Below are 16,360 nucleotides of genomic sequence, written 5' to 3'. Positions count from 1 at the left end.
ACTCTTTAGCCTCCTATAGATTTATTTTTGTATACCCCAAACCAGAATTTTACACTCTCTTGTATATGATGTAATACAATTTTAACAAGAGAGATTGTAGCAAAGGCAGGAACCATATGTCTAATTCTCCAACCTAGTGATCATCATATATATTTACTGTCTATGTGCTCAAAATGAATGGGCCCTGTATAAGATATAAAGAGCCTAGAATAATAAAATGTACATACAAAATTTAGTAGAAGATATTATATACACATAAAAAGAAAACTAACAATATATTTCCTTCATTATAAATAGTAGAGACTTAGGTGTCAATCTTTAATTTCTCCCTATCCCTGCCACCCCACCCCACTGAATCCAGGCAGTTGCCAAGGCCTATCAAATTCATTTTTTCAACAACTCTCCAATAAGCCCTCTCTCCTCTGGCACTGCCACCACTCAGGTGCAGGTCCTCATCACCTCACACCTGCAGCAGGTTTGCCAGCCTCAGCTTTCTCCCCTCTCTAATCCATTATCCATTCTCCATTCAGACACAAATGTGATTTTTCCTAAAGCAGATCTATGCTTCTCTTCCACTCAGAATCAAATGAAAAATGTTCTGTTTGGCATTCAAAGCCCTTTATAACCTAGTCCCATCTTTCCAGTCCTCTTACACCTATTCCTCAACAAGTACTCTTTGATTCAGTGACTCTGGCCCTTCTAAGTGTTCCAAGAAAAAAGCACTACAACTCTTAGTTCCAGAAATTTTCTCTGGTTGTCCCCCATGCCATGAATGCTCTTCCTTCCTCTGCTCCTTCTAATGACCTTCTTGGCTCAACTAAAATCTCACCTTTCTTTAGGAAACCTTCCCCAACCCTTCTTCATTCTTGTGCCTTTCCTCTGATTCTTTTTTTTTTTGCAAGGTAAGCAGGGTTAAGTGGCTTGCCCAAGGCCACACAGCTAGGTAATTATTAAGTGTCTGAGACCGGATTTGAACCCAGGTACTCCTGACTCCAGGGCCGGTGCTTTATCCACTACACCACCTAGCCACCCCTCCTCTGATTCTTATTTCTTATTTTATCCTGTATATAACATATATGTAGTTGTTCAGTCATTTCATCATGTCCAACTCTATATGACCCTATTTGGGGTTTTCTTGACAAAGATACAGGAGTGGTTTTCCAGTTCCTTCTCCAACTCATTTTGCAGATAAGGAAACTTAGATGAGCAGGGTTAAGTGATCTGGCCAGGGCCACACAGCTAGTAAGTATTTGAGGTTAGATTTGAATTCAGATCTTCCTAATTCCAGGCCCAGCACTGAGACATCTAGCTGCCCTGATAACTTGTTTGCTGTCTCCTCCATTAGATTGTGAGCTCCTCAAGAGCAGGTACCATCTTTTCCCTTTCATTGTATCCAGAACAGTTCTTGGTACATAAAGGCTTATTGATTAACTATGGTTAGCCTGGTTAGTGACATAAGCCTATAATCCCTAATAATTTTCTGTTCTATTTCCACCAGGGGACTGTTCCATCTCTTCTCTCCTCAAAGCCTCTTATGTCATTCCCTCTCCCTGTTCTCCATAGACTTTGCTTCATACTTTACTGAGAAAACAGAGGCCAATCACTATGAGATGGCCTCTTATTTCTCCTCTATATCTCATAACTCCTTTAATACCTCTTATTCTCTCCTTCTTTCTTCCATTCTCAAATAAAGAATTGATCCTATCCTCTGCCAAGGCAAACACTTACTCATCCATTCCAGTCTTCAGAAGAACATTGTTCCTAACATCCTCCCTCCCTCTAATCTTTCATATCTCCCTATTTCCTGCTACCTACATAGATGATCTAGTCTCCTTGGCCTGAAAAAATCCACACACTATCATTCCATATCTCTCTTTACTTTCTCAGTCTAAAGCCTAGAAAAATCTGTGTCTACCCATCTCTACTGTTTCTCCTCTCACTACTCACTTCTCTATCCTGTGTATTCTGACTTCTAACCTTGTCACTCAATTGTAACTGCTCTCTCAAGAGTTACCTCCAATTTCTTATTTGCTAAATCTGATGGCCTTTCTCCATCCCCAACCATCTGGATTTCTCTGATATATTTGATATTATTGTCTCCTCTCATATGTTTTTTATGACAGCTCTCTATCTCCTCCTACCACCCTGATGTCTCCCCAGTCTCCTTTGCACATTATTTAGGCAAACTAAACCCTCAAATTGGGTAGGTTTCTGTCCTAAGGCATGTCTATACTCTCTCACTTGTGGACTTCATTGGGTCCCATGACCCATAAGGTTTCTATGTAGATGACTCCAAAATCTAGCACTAACTTATCTGTTGAATTCTAGCTGAATATTTCAAACCATTTATAGATATTTATCTTTTTTTTTGCAAGACAATGGGGTTAAGTGACTTGCTCAAGGTCACATAGCTAAGTAAGTATTAAATTTCTGAGGGCACATTTGAACTTAGGTCCTCCTGACTCCAGGGTTAGTGATCTATCCACTGCACCACCTAGAGGCCCCTCATTTATAAATATTTCAAAGGGGATGTCTCGTAAGCATTTCAAACTCATTCAGAAACCGAATTGTTTACATTTACTAATTTACCTTCCAACTTCTTTATTTCTGTGCAGGGCCCTACCATTCTTCCAGTTCACAAATTTGGCATTAACCTTTGTTCCTCATTCTTCCTCACAGCACATATTCAATCAATTAATCAATCTTACCCATTTCTACTGCCATATTTCTGTATCCTTCTCTTCCTTCACTCACATGGTCACTCCCTCAGTTCAGGTCTTCATCACCTCTCTCCTGTACTACTGAACTAGCCTCAAGTGCCCCCCATCCCGTTCACCCTATATACATAGTTGCTGAACTAATTTTCCTTAAGGGCACACTTGACCATTTCTTACTAACTGCCCCCTTAATATATAAGCTCCAATAAACCACTATTTCCTCTCAGATCTAATACAAGTTTCACATTTAAAGCTGTTCAAAGTCTAGCCCCAACTTACCTTTCCACTCTTATTATACTTCTCCCCTTCTCACACTCTATGGGGCACTCAAACTGGCTGCATCTCATCTTTGAACCTTGCTGAGGTTCCCCACATCTGGAATGCACTCTCAATTCACCTCCATTACTTAGAATCTCATTTCTTTCAAAACTTCACTTAAGCACCATTGACATAGGTACTTTCTTGAATCCCCCACCCCAATACCTCTCTTTTTGTTAGCTTTTATGTATTTTGTGTTATCTTTCTCATTAGAAAACAAGCTCCTTGAGGAAAAGGGACTAGTTCATTTTTAGTTTTGCATCTAGGTCCTCAATAAATCTTTATTGACTGGGCAATTGATTATAGGCTCCCAATAAACTAAGACTGACTTAATGATAATGATTGACCTTCTAAGAATTTAGAATCCAATGAGAGTGCTTATTCTAGGCAGGCATCATACAATCATACCTTCTATCAGAGGCAGGCATTCCTACCCCCTTTCCAGAGCTTCCTTTCTGGGGACAGAGCTCTAGCAGTGGTTTCTTAATCTTTCTTAGATTCCTAAGCTCCTCCCAAATCACCTGTCTAGGAGCTCCCAGTCCTCTCCACCCCAGCGATCTCGGAATTCCTTGGTATTCATGCCTCCAATCTTGTCCAGGTCTGATTTATAGATGCCCAGCAAGCCAAATCCATTCACTTCCCAGTAACCTGAGGGCAAACAAAGAGGCAAGGGTGATAGTTAGTTCCTCAAACCAAAGAGGATTGTGCTTAGGATGGTGAAGGGGAGTCTTGCAGCTAGGTGGCACAGTAGAGCATTGGCTCTGGAATCAGGAGTACTTGAGTTCAAATTTGGCCTCAGACACTTATTACTTAACTGTGTGACCTTGGATGAGTCACTTAACCCTATTGCCTTGCAAAAAAAACCAAAAAATTTTCTCTGGTTGTCCCACAAGCCTGGAATGCTCTTCCTCCTCTGCTCCAACTAATGACCTTCCTGGCTCAGCTAAAATCTCACCTTTCTTTAGGAAACCTTCCCTAACCCTTCTTTATGGTAGGAAAATTTCTAAAGAGTGGGATAAGGGAAAAACTTCATATAAGCAATTGATTAAAAGCCAGAGGATATCATCCAGAAAGATAGTCAGAAATCATAACAAGAACACTATCTATCTCCTCATCTCTTCAGAAAGAGTCCTGGAAATTTAACCAGGAATAAAGACCATGTGAGGATGGTCTGTTGGTTCTGAGGTTGGGGGGTGAGGAGAAGACTTTCCTCTTGCCTAACACTAACTGCCAATCAAAGATGACTCAAGGGAAACATACAAATGGGGGGTTTCAGACCAGAATCCTTACAAGTCAGATGCAAGAAGGAGAAATGATCATAGTTGACTAAGCAACTTCAATTAAGACAGAAGAAGGTTCTTTCTAGAGTAGAATGAGAGCTTAAGTGCTGGCTTTCTGAAGAAGAAAAGAGGAAAGAAAGGAAGACAACTAGACAATATATAGTATGAAAAAAACTTTGAGATTTTTTAGTGGACTGAAATTCCAATAGCAATACAGGAAATGAAACAAGCTATTTCCATCCTAGACTGCAGTATTAGAAGTGTGGAGTTAGTTCTCCTAGAGAAGATATTTTAGGAAAAACAATGACACAATCAAAAGATTGTGAGGGTGGTCCAACTTCTGGGAACCAAAATGGGAGTAAACAGTAAGTCATGAAACTCTTCCTTATTCACCTCTGAACAATCATAAACAAATCCTGGAACAGCAGAACCAGCAAAAAGATGGGGTAAAACAATCTCTTAGCTCCAAAAACCTAGAAAAACTGCAAGAGAGGTCCATCTCCCTTTAGTAAAAAGGAAGAGAGGAATTTCAGGACAGGAATTGTCCCAGTAAGCTAGGAGGAAGCCCCACCTTAGCAGACCATTAAGAGATGCTGAGTCCTGGTGTGATGGAGCAGGCAAATGTCAACACCAGGATTCCCCATGTGTGGTAGCATAGCCAGAGAAGTAACAGATTCCAGCTCCAAGAACTACCATGTCAGTACAAAAAAAAAAAAATCAGATATCCAGAGGCTAGACCACCACATGCTTCAGTGTAGTCCTAGGGAAATGTAGAAACACCCCCAGGTCTCAGCACATAACAGACACCACCATTAGGATCCTAACTTTGCACCAGGTAAACTGCCAAACCCTTATGGTCTCCAGCACCAGTAACGATCTCCCCTCTACTCTCCCACCATGCACGAGGGTACCCTGTAGATCTCAGTGGCAACATCAGCACAGAACCAGGTAAACAGACCCCAAAGTCACTGACACAAAGAGGCTTGAAATAGTGATCTTTCTACCCTTAGACTAGAGTCCAAATTTAAAAGAAAGGAAAAAGGCCAATAGAAAAGATAAATGATAGTGAAGAAACTACAAAATATGACATAAAAATAGCAATTGAAGGAACTCGACTTGTTTAACTTGGAGAAGAGAAGACTTAGGGAGAATGTGTAGTATTCCAAAAGTATCTGAAGAACATGTGAAAAGGGGGATTAATCTGGTTTTGCTTGCCATAATGATAATAATAATAAGTAATAGCTAGCATTTACATAGTGCCTTAATAATCTTAAGGTTATTAAACACAAATATCACATTTTATTGACCCAACAATTCTGGGAAGCTGGTGCTATTATTGTTGTTCAGTCATAAACAACTTTTTATGACCCCATTTGGGCTGGTTTGTTTGTTTTGGCAAAGATACTGGAGTTTCATTTCCTTCTTAGATCATTTTACCATTGAGGAAACAGAAGTAAAGTGACTTGCCCAGAGTCACATGGCTGGGTGTAATAATGTAAATGTCTGAGGCAAGATAGGAATTCAGGTTCAGTGCTCTATCCATTTTACCAACTTGAAGAAAAAAAAACAGGAGTTAAGGCTAAAAGCTGAAGAAAAACAGATTTTAGATAAGGAAAAATTTTCTAAAAGAGTCTTGCAAAAGTAAAATGTAATGCTTCAGTAAATAATGAGTTTCTTGTCCCTGGGAGTTTCCAAATACAGACTGGGTGACAACTTATTAGGATGTTATAAAGAAGATTCCTATTTAGATGTAGGCTAACTTAAGTGAATTTGAGGTCCCTTTCAAATCTGACATTCCTCTGATTCCAGAAGACCTTAAAAGACTTATTCATACTACTTCCCCTCATACATTCTAATTCCCAACCAAACTCGCCTTTTTCCCATGCTCAGAATTCAGTATTCCATCTTTTGCCCTCAAGTCTTTGCCTTGACCACCCTCCCCTGTGGAATCCCTAGTCTCCTCCTCCTCTCAGCTTCAAATTCTTAGCTCCTTCAAAGCTCAGATCCTGTGTCTCCTTCCACTGGAGGTCTTTCCTGATCCCCCGTCTGTGTTCACTTTCTTCTCTAATTATCTTGTATTAGGTTTATACGCTACATCCTCCAATATAAAGCAAGCATTATATTTTTTTGTCTTTGTATCTACTGCAATTAGCATAATGCCCAACATATGGTTAATATTTACTAACGGCTTATTGAATTCGGTGAACCAGGAACAAATCCTAAGCTTTTAGAACTACACAAATTGGTGGCTGCTGATATTTTTCCTGGATTCCCTTCCTAGTAGGGTAGAATTGGAGCTAAGATGGTGGTTCAATTATAATGGTAGCAAGGAGTGTAGTCTTACAATGGTTGCTTAGTTCCACTGTTGTTATTGCTTTCAGTACACTTATAGAAAGTACATAGAATTTACTATTGTAGGGTAAGGGAGGCAGAGACTAGAGCTAGGTACCTGCCAGAGAGTTCAAGGTAATGCAACATAACTTGTTTTAGCCTTGTAGAAAATCATACAGAGATTCTCTTCCACCAGCATCAATACTTACCCTCAGGCCACTGAGGTGTTGCCCCACACTGCAGTCTCATCACCATGGGAGCAAAGGCCATCTTACCCTCCACACAGTGCTTCCGAATGACATCAATGACTCCAGGGGGAAAGTGTATGTGGAGATCACACAAGAAGATAATGCTATGTGGGTCCTGGAGACAGATGTAGGTAGGATCAAGTTAGGTAGCTCTTCTTCCAGGGATGTGCTAGAAAATGGTTGACAATTCACTTCCCAAGGGAAAGAACTTACATATATAACACTAATACCTAACCTTCATTATTAACAATTTCTCTATCACATTCTTTAGTCTAGATGCTAGATAATCAACAAAACAATAATAAAGTCCTAATTTATAGTATTTGCTGAATTCTTAGGTATAAATGCTCATCTTGGAAATTTAACAATATGAGCTAACTACTTCCTTTAGTTTTGTTCAGATCCTTTTCTAAAGCAACATCAGGTACCTTTCTAATGGACTATCAGGTGCCAATCAATAGGAAAGGGATTGTGTCTTACATCAAACAGAGTTTTTAGGAGCAAATGAGCAGTTGCTCTAAAAATTGAGACTATCCCCTGGGTTACCCAATCACCTCCCGGGCTAGGTCCACCTTAGTGAACCTGAAGCAATGCTCCCACCCCTTTTCGTTGGTGAAATCACCAGCTTTATAGGCTTTAATGGGACTAGTACAATGCTATCTTTCTACTTCCCTATTCCAAGATTGTTTTCAGTTCCTTTACCTTCACCAGATCCACACCAGCCTGAAGCCCTGCTGAACGTTCAAAGTTCCCAGTCAACTTCATATACTGGTATCTATGGAAAAGAGAGATTAAGCTTGAGTCCTGGATTCTGGAGGTAGAAATTCTCTGAAGAACCTAAGCAGGAATAGGTGATAGTGAGCCATAGCAAAAGGGTTCTGAGATTAAACTTACAAAAGGAGAAAACAGCCCTAGAGTGGAGGCCAGGCTAACTGTTAGTTTTACCTCCAACAATTTCCTTGGGGTCTTAGGAAAAGAAAATGCTCAGGCCCTCCCACTGGCCAGCATGTTACCATCTCACCTTCGTAGACTAGATCTCTTAAGTGCCATCTCTATATCCATGTCCTCACTGCTATAGTCAGTGATGATGATGTTGAAATAGGGATCTCCAGTCACCTGGGACAGCTTTTCCATATCATTGATGAACTGCTGAACCCATCGGGCTTGGTTCTTTACTGCCAAGGGATTAGGGTACAAGTAGAGAAAAAAAGGATAGATGTTAGACACTGACACATCCTGTGGCCTCTATCCAGCCCTCTGCTTATACCTCAGCTAATGTGAATTCTCAAGAGACATGGAGTCAAAGTGAACCTCACCCCTAACCATGATAACCATGTACTCTTGCGTTCTTCAATGAATATGCTCATGAGAGAAATGCTTGTGATAATATGCTACTTAATATAACCTCGAGATGTCACAATAATCATGTCTTTTTGTCCGTCCTATCACAATCATATCATGTACTCAATTCATTATAAAAAACCCTCCACAACTCTTTAATTTCATATTTCTTTTCACTTTATTATTGATGCTTTTTTTGTGAGACAACCATTGTAGTTGTTCAGTGTGTCTGACTCTCTGTGACCCTATTTGGGATTTTCTTGCCAAAAATACTGGAATGGTTTGCCATTTTCTTCTCCAGCTCATTTGATAGATGAGGAAACTGAGCTAAACAGGGTTAAGTGACTTGCCCAGGGTCACACAGCCAATAAGTGTCTGAAACCAGATTTGACCTCAGGTCTTGCTGACTCCAGATCTGGTACTTTATCTACTGAACCACTTCAATTTCCAATCCATTTATCTAACACATTATAGAATTTATACCTCTCATCCCATTAAAACCTACCTTACCTGTTATAATAACAACCCTGCTCCCCTAAAACACTGCCCCCCACCCCCAGCCCCACCATGACTCACCAGGCACAATAAAATGAACAACAGCATGATGGTTCCAAGAGAAGCCAAGGGGCCAGCACAGTTCAGGTTCTTTGGATTGGCTGTTCAGCAGGTGCCGCTGGCGCTGGTGGCCCAAGACCATGCCACGTAAGTTGCGTGCTTCTGGCTCCTTGCCACCACCCACACTAACCCCTCGCCAGTCCCTTGACAGCACATACTCTGATAGCCGCACCAGCTGACCACCCTTCTCCAGAAGTTCTAGCTCCAATAGGTAGCGACTCCCTCTAAGCCGGTCCTGACGTTTCTCTATGTTCACAACACGATGCAGCTGGTACCGCCTAAAGTAGGATGGGGGAGGAGGGCTTCATCATCCTTTTCTCTACTGTTGCATCCCTCCACATACTGGTTATAGGATCAGAGATTTCAAAAGTAGGCTTCAAATAATAACTCATAGTTCACAATAATCATGGAGGATAAACTATGAAAATATGATTACTCTATTTAAAGATGAGGAAACTGAGACAAATAGGAATTAAGTGAGTTGTCCAGTTCACATAGTGAGTAAGGGTCATTTGAACTTGGATTGTCTGACTACAAGCCCAGGGCTATCCACTAGGCAGATAGGATTCATCAAATCTATAGCCACCAAAATTTTAGAATACCTAGAACAAGCCACACACATCTAAAAAAGCACTCAATACAACTTACACTAGGAGGAATTAGTCTCCTGAGGAAATTTAAACTTCACATTAAGACCAGAGAATAAGACTGAGGTCAGATATTCAAATGGAGGCAAAAGATTTCCTGCTCAGTTTCTCCACCCTTCCCTCTCCCCATGTTCCTACCCCATGCAAGAACCCTTTTACCTTACCCCCTTGTCTTCTGGTTTAGCTTCTTCAAAAATACATGTGTGACCTCTAAGGCTTCCCTTTCCCGCAACAAAAGGTTGCCTGATGTGTTGCAATTTAAGTCAATCCAATCAGTCCTCAGGTTCTGGAAGTCCACATTTCGGGCACTGAAGGTCTGATTCCAGTTCACAGCAGGGTCAAATAGAGGTACGTATTCAAATGCATCTCCTAAGTCGTCGTCTTCCTCCTCCTCTTCTTCCTCCTCTTCCTCCCCCTCCCTCTGCTGCTCATCTTCAGCCACCACCACCTCCTCCCCTTGCTGAATTCTCCCAGGGGCCTCTGGCTCTGCTCCATCAGCCTTTCTCTGTTCCACAATAAATGACTGAACCTGATTCAGCCACTGAGATTGATCCAAGGTCTGCCTACGGTGGCTACCTACTCTCTTGGACCTCTTGAATGGAGGGGAAGTCACTGCCAAGTGTTCAATGGGGTGTTGGCTGGAATGAGATGGTCCTTGGACATGTTTAAGGCTGGGTTCTTGCTCACTCCTCTTCTTGAAATTCTGGAGAGGGGTATCACTTGCCCTTGCTATAGAGGAAGCTTTGTTGTTGTTATCTGGCAGAGCTGCTGGGGAGCTCCTCTGACTCATAGCTAGAAGCCTCCTTCGGCTTCTGAGGTGATAGTCTGTGGCATCCTGACTAGGGACAGAAGTCGGGTTGCTTTCATCTTCCAAGATTCCAGGACCCTGGTCAGTAGAAGTAGGGAATTCTACACCCTGATCTCCATACTGGGACTCATTGGGAAGGTCCTCCTCAAAACCTACAAATAATCATGGATCAATGTCAAGAAGGAAGAAACAGAAAAATGGAAGAGAATGGAAAACACCATCCAGTCACACTCCATCTCTGCCAGCAAGGTATACTACTGCTGTCTCCTAGTATTGATTCACATTACTTTGTGAATTAAAGAGGACCAATATCTAGTTTGCTCACTTTACATAGTGCCCATGTAGCTCAGGGACAGGCATGATCAGTGCCATTTTACAAATTAATCCAATACTATAGGATCTTTGTGCAACTCTTCTTTCTTGTACTCTACCTATGACTTGAGGAGGATACAGGGTCCAGGGGAAATAATACTGGGTCTGAAATCAGAAAGCTTGAGTTCAAGTTCTTGTGCCCTACCTTACTATTTGTATGATCTTGGGCAAATAACTTCATCCTCTCTATGCCTCAGTTTCTTCATCTATAACAGGGCTGTCCAAAATCCAGCTCGCAATGTGATTTTATGTGGTCCCCTATGGGTTTACTAAATGTTTTAATAAATAAAACTGAACTACCACAGAGCTCTCTCTAAAATGGAAAATCAAAATATACCGCCTATTGTTTCAATAAAAACTTTTAAAAGTAAGGTTGGACAGCCCCGATCTATAAGATAAAGGGCTTGGACAAGGTGAATTTTTGAGGATCCTTCCAGTTTTAACAATTTATTAGACTTAGAGGACCAATCAATCAAACATTTATTAAAGTTCTATTACATTCCAAGCAGGACTGTGCTAAGTCACAAAGAATATAAAGATGTAAACAAAATAGACCCTGTCCTCAAGAAGCATTCATTAAAGTTCATAAGATTTTACATTAGACTCAATGAGAACTCATGAAAACTCAAAAGAAGCATTGATTATGGAAGTCCCAGCATAAAATTCCTCACCTGGTTGCTCCAGTCTCTCCTTGAGCTCAGGACTCTGTTTGTCCAGTTGGTCAATTTTGATGTATTTCTGAAAGCCAAACCTACAGAAAGAGAAAAAAGCACTTTAGCATCATAACTCCCCTCCATGTTATAGGGTTAAGCACTGGTTACTTCTTTATTGGAAGTCCAGAAAGAGAAATGACAGCAATATTCTGGATGTTAGAAGAAATGGGAGACTCTCTCAGACCTAAATGTGCTACATTTTCCTGTTTTTCAACTCGGGGTTTTTTCCTTCTCTCAGTCAATCTTGGGGCAGTGGAATTCCCAAGATCAAAGGATCCTCTATAATAGGAGGATCTAATAGAAGACACTCTATTCCATCCCTTTGGATCACATTGATTCATCCATGGCTTTTTGCAAAACTCCAAGAAATGGAGAGAGATCACCTCTATGCCTCAGGCTAGTGTTACTTACTTGTCCAGATAGTATGAACTCTCCTGGTAGAAGCATTTGTTATGTGTCTCCATGTGACTCAATCTGGTGTAATCATTTGGGTAAACAAAAGACAAATGAACCTGGGGAAGAGTAAGAAAAGACAAATCATCCATCTGAAGTTGCCCTTGATGTTCATCAGACATGGATCATTCAGGACCTGGCATCAGCCTAATCAGGAGGAAAAAGAATAATTTGTGATCTCTAAATGGGCCATATCTGTTACTTCAATCATTTCATTCCTTGTGTCTATTGCCCTAAGGAGCAAATGTAAATTTTTTATCCCCTTTGCCTGTCTACTTTTTCTTTTTTTTAGGTTTTTAGGTTTTTGCCAAGCAATGGGGTTACGTGGCTTGCCCAAGGCCACACAGCTAGGTAATTATTTAGTGTTTGAGGCCAGATTTGAACTCAGGTACTCCTGACTCCAGGGCCTGTGCTCCATCTACTGTGCCACCTAGCTGCCTCACTTGCCTGCTTTTATCCCCGCCCCCCCCCCCCACTTTATCTGTGGCAGTCAACTTCTCTCTCTGGGTTTAGCCTCCTCTCTTCTCCTGCCTCCAATTCTTTTATTTTCCTGAAACAACCTTCTTTCTGATTACCTCCTACCCCTACATGATAACACATCTATCCATTCTCTAGTCTGCCAGAACCATTCTAGTCCCTCTTGAAATCATTCTAAAAATCTGGACATATTCTAGTCAATTTAACAGGTCTCACCTGCTAAACTATATCAACAACCAGGCCTACCCAAGAAGACATGCCAACTTGCCCTCACTCTAAATCATCATTTTCCCAACTATGTTCAGCACAGCAATTTGAACAGGGTCTTCTATTTCTTTTAAATCAACTTTATTTTATTTTCAGGTCTGTATTATCTCCCTCCCATCTCTCCCTCACTTTTTTTTTAGGTTTTTGCAAGGCAAATGGGGTTAAGTGGCTTGCCCAAGGCCACACAGCTAGGTAATTATTAAGTGTCTGAGACCGGATTTGAACCCAGGTACTCCTGACTTCAGGGCCGGTGCTTTATCCACTATGCCACCTAGCTGCCCCTCATCATTTCTTACAATACAATAGTAGCAAATAGGGTTTTGGTTGTTTTGAGGAGAAAAATTTCCCCTCTGAACTCAACATTTTATAAAATAATAAAATATAAAATGAAGGTTTTAAAAAAATATTCATTATGTGAGGTTATCTTCTCATATTTCCTGGCATTGGATAGAGTTCAAAGTAACTTAGGAAGGTAATGAAGGCAAGCAACCTTCCAGGCAAACAGATGCAGGAGAAATCAGATGGTGGGGCCCAGCTGTACAATACTAGGTTAAAATGTTGTCACTATTCATAAAACAGCAAATTCAGAAGAATGAAAATTCTCGTCTGCTGAATAACTTGTTGATTACGCAAGAAGGAAACCTGGATCCCTGAACCTTAGAACTCATTTCTCTTTATTCCCTTTATGATTCTTTATTCCCCTTATGTCTGTGGTGGTAGGCTTGATTAGACATGAGCCTTAGATACTACTACTAGTCTCTTAGTTCCATAATCTATAATTTCAGACATTGACCTTGGTTTCTGCTTCCAAAACTGCTATCCTCAGACCATGTAGATCCCAGCCTGGTCTTCTTGGTCATAGTCTTCTGCTTGTTGATTTTACAATTCTATGGCACCCTCAACCATTGGAACATCCTGACTAAAATATCTCTCTCAATCCCAAAAAATCCAGTGTTTGAATTAAAAAAAACTCAATACCTTATAACCTTTACCAGATCACATTTATACAAATATTAAGACAGGTTTAATTTCCTTGATTATGCTCCATAATTCTCCCATTCCCTTTACCCTAGAGTATTTTTACCCCATCCTGGCAATATATTCCAAGGCCCAAAATGTCCAATGATCAAATTAAATTTGTAAAATATTGTTCTAGCAGAATACATCATTGCTAGCAGATTGACTTCTGGTGCCCAAGGTTCAATTTACTTCTGATATCATTGGACTTTGAGAGACCCTGGGAAAAGCCTTCTTTACATCACTAATTGTGGAAAATGATTCCCTAGGAGTGGGTGACTATTTTCATGCATCCTTGCCAGCTCACCTACTTGGGTAAGAAAGATAGGCTCAGAATATTGATGCTTCAAAATATTATACTGGAAACTCTCAGAGGGCAGGAACTTGGCTTGTGGATTCATTCTTCACCTTTGAATCCCCAGGATTTAGCACAGTAGATTTTACATAGAAAGAACTTAGTTTGCTGAATTTCTGGCTGCCAGGAATGACACAGGAAGAAAGAAGAAACTATCCTAGAGACCCCATTTGTCCATATTCCATGCTTCCTCACCCATTCCCCCCAAACCTTCCCAAGACAAGACTTACAAACTGGAGTCCCTGGTAACGCTGTAGAGGGAAGCCATTCACTAGGTAGCTGGGTTTATACTGGCAATCTGGTAGGACTCGGCGGAGTTGAGATTTGGGGATCAAAGGCACTGATGAGAAGAAAGGAAAAAGAATACATAGTTGGAGTAAATGACTCAAAGCATTACTGGTAGCTGTCAAGTTCTTCCAGAGTGGCAAATGATAGGCAACCTTAGTGGCAAGGCATATTAGAAAACAATCCTTAGAACATGACTCTGTCTCTCATTTGGGGGATACTCAGGTTAGAAGCTGGCAACCAGGGCTTCTTATAGGTTCTCTTTAGGAATATGCCAGGTGGCCAAAGTATGGTTTAGAGTCTTACATTGATAAAGATTATCCCGGGGATCAGGTCTCAGCATGTCAGCAGGATGCTCCTGATCTGTGGAGAGGGGATCCAGAGGGCCTGTATGGCTGGCCACTGTCTGTGGGATGTGGGCCACCTCATCCATCTTGAGCAGTGTCTCATCTGAACTCAGAGAAAGAAAGATCAATGTGGGTGAGGGGAAACTGTGAGCTCTAGAGAGAATCCAACTTAAAGCACATTCGTTTCATTTTTCTATATGTGAAGAATATTTAGCCAAAAATCAAGACCCCAAGTTCCAAGAGATTTCAAAAGAACTTCTCTTCAAATCCTTCAAAAGGGTTCCCATCTTCTAAGTCACCAACCTCCTCTCTACAATGGCTTTCTAGTCTCAATAGTTTCTTTCCTCAAACTCTAAGAGGTCTTACTGGCCCTTTTATTCTCTTATCCCTCTAATTTTGACTTCTGTTTCTATCTGTTTCCTTTCTTTTTTGAGTAAATCCTATGCTTAGTCTCAGAGGATTTCTTTTTTCTTCTCTCTGCCTTCTTCTGGGATCACTTTTCTTTAATTTTTTAGACCTTAAGAAGAGTCACAATAATGGAATCTAAAGAAATATTTTTGCCTTTAGCAACCCAAATCCCTGCAAACTCCAGTTCATTTACTAGATGTTAAAACAAATGACTATTTTCTCCTTCGGCTAAGCTCTTTTAGTATTCATAATCTGTAGAATAAAGGAGTTTTTACAAAGAGAAAATTTTCATGACTCAAGGAACAAAGGTTCTTGACCTTTTTTGTGTCTTGGACCCTACTGGCAACCTCCTCAGAATAAAGATTTTAAAGGATAAAATACATATAATTACTGAGAAAACTATGTAAAAATACAATTATCAAAATATATTTGTTAAAAAAAAGTTTATGGACCTTAGGTTAAAAATCTCTAGAGGTTCTATAAACTTTCCCTGTTCCTACCTGTTTAGCTTAGTTTGGTGCTACCTCTTCAAATCCTCTACTTTAAATATTCCCAGGAGAGCCTGTTTCTCCTGCTCTCAAGCTCCAAAAAGACCTCTCTGAAACCTGCCACAAAATCCCTCTTTATTTCTCTTACTGCTTTAATTAGCATTTACCCTTGCCCCCAATGGCTTCTTTTCTCTCCTCCCCCAAAAGCCTAGCCAAGATCAAGATTCTTGAGTGGGGTAGCTCCAGTCTATCAGTCTACTCACCTGTGAAAAGGGACAGAGATGGCGAGTCAATGACTGTGAACTTGGCCCCAGGGTCATTCAGGCGCCACTGGAATAGTAAAAAGAATTGATGTGAAAGGCTGAAGATGAGCTGCATCTGAGACTGTGATTAAAAGCCAAGGGTGTTGTTATTACTTTGGTTACTAGTAAGCAATTAGTAAATTATCACTAGTAAGGAATTATTATGGGTTAGGAGGGAGAACAGCTAAGGACATACTCACCGCCACTTCCACATGATCTGTCCCTTGGTCATTCTGTTTGTGCAACACCTCAAAGTAGTACCTTCTAGAAGCTGACAGGCTGGGAAAGGAGGAGAGAGAAGAGAGAAATGCTGACAGGTGTCACTGATTTCCCCCCCCCCCCCCCAACAACTCTTCCACTTTACTGTGCCCAAGGTTCTACTAGTTCAGCAGTGGTTTTCCCTGAAAGACTATTTCCTTCTCAAGGGAGTCTTTGTAGGACTAGAGAATGTTTAAGATCCCCTCTTGTTCTAAATCCTATGATCCTTGAGGATTCTTCTGACTCGTTTAAATGACTTGTCTTGGTTGAGAAAATCTGGAGTTGACCACCAGGAGGCACTCAGAGGCCATTC

General features: G+C 40.8%; 1 protein-coding gene across 1 annotated transcript in view; it reads right to left on the bottom strand.

The window, feature by feature from the left end:
- Positions 1-16,360, bottom strand: part of B4GALNT3 (beta-1,4-N-acetyl-galactosaminyltransferase 3) — a 162,043-nt gene that overhangs the window by 12,114 nt on the left and 133,569 nt on the right. The window contains exons 8-19 of the mRNA XM_074194696.1: positions 15,990-16,068; positions 15,751-15,817; positions 14,551-14,694; positions 14,190-14,299; positions 11,802-11,902; positions 11,349-11,428; positions 9,662-10,457; positions 8,812-9,128; positions 7,916-8,069; positions 7,597-7,669; positions 6,856-7,009; positions 3,557-3,683 (exon numbers count right to left, since the gene is read on the bottom strand). Of these exons, the coding sequence (XP_074050797.1) occupies positions 3,557-3,683; positions 6,856-7,009; positions 7,597-7,669; positions 7,916-8,069; positions 8,812-9,128; positions 9,662-10,457; positions 11,349-11,428; positions 11,802-11,902; positions 14,190-14,299; positions 14,551-14,694; positions 15,751-15,817; positions 15,990-16,068 (2,202 nt within the window). The remainder of the gene's footprint in view (positions 1-3,556; positions 3,684-6,855; positions 7,010-7,596; positions 7,670-7,915; positions 8,070-8,811; positions 9,129-9,661; positions 10,458-11,348; positions 11,429-11,801; positions 11,903-14,189; positions 14,300-14,550; positions 14,695-15,750; positions 15,818-15,989; positions 16,069-16,360) is intronic.

The sequence above is a fragment of the Macrotis lagotis genome, chromosome 7 (genome assembly GCF_037893015.1).
Source record: "Macrotis lagotis isolate mMagLag1 chromosome 7, bilby.v1.9.chrom.fasta, whole genome shotgun sequence".
Taxonomy (NCBI): domain Eukaryota; kingdom Metazoa; phylum Chordata; class Mammalia; order Peramelemorphia; family Peramelidae; genus Macrotis; species Macrotis lagotis.
The sequence above is the reverse complement of the archived record's forward strand: the minus strand, read 5'-3'. Positions and strand labels throughout refer to the sequence as shown.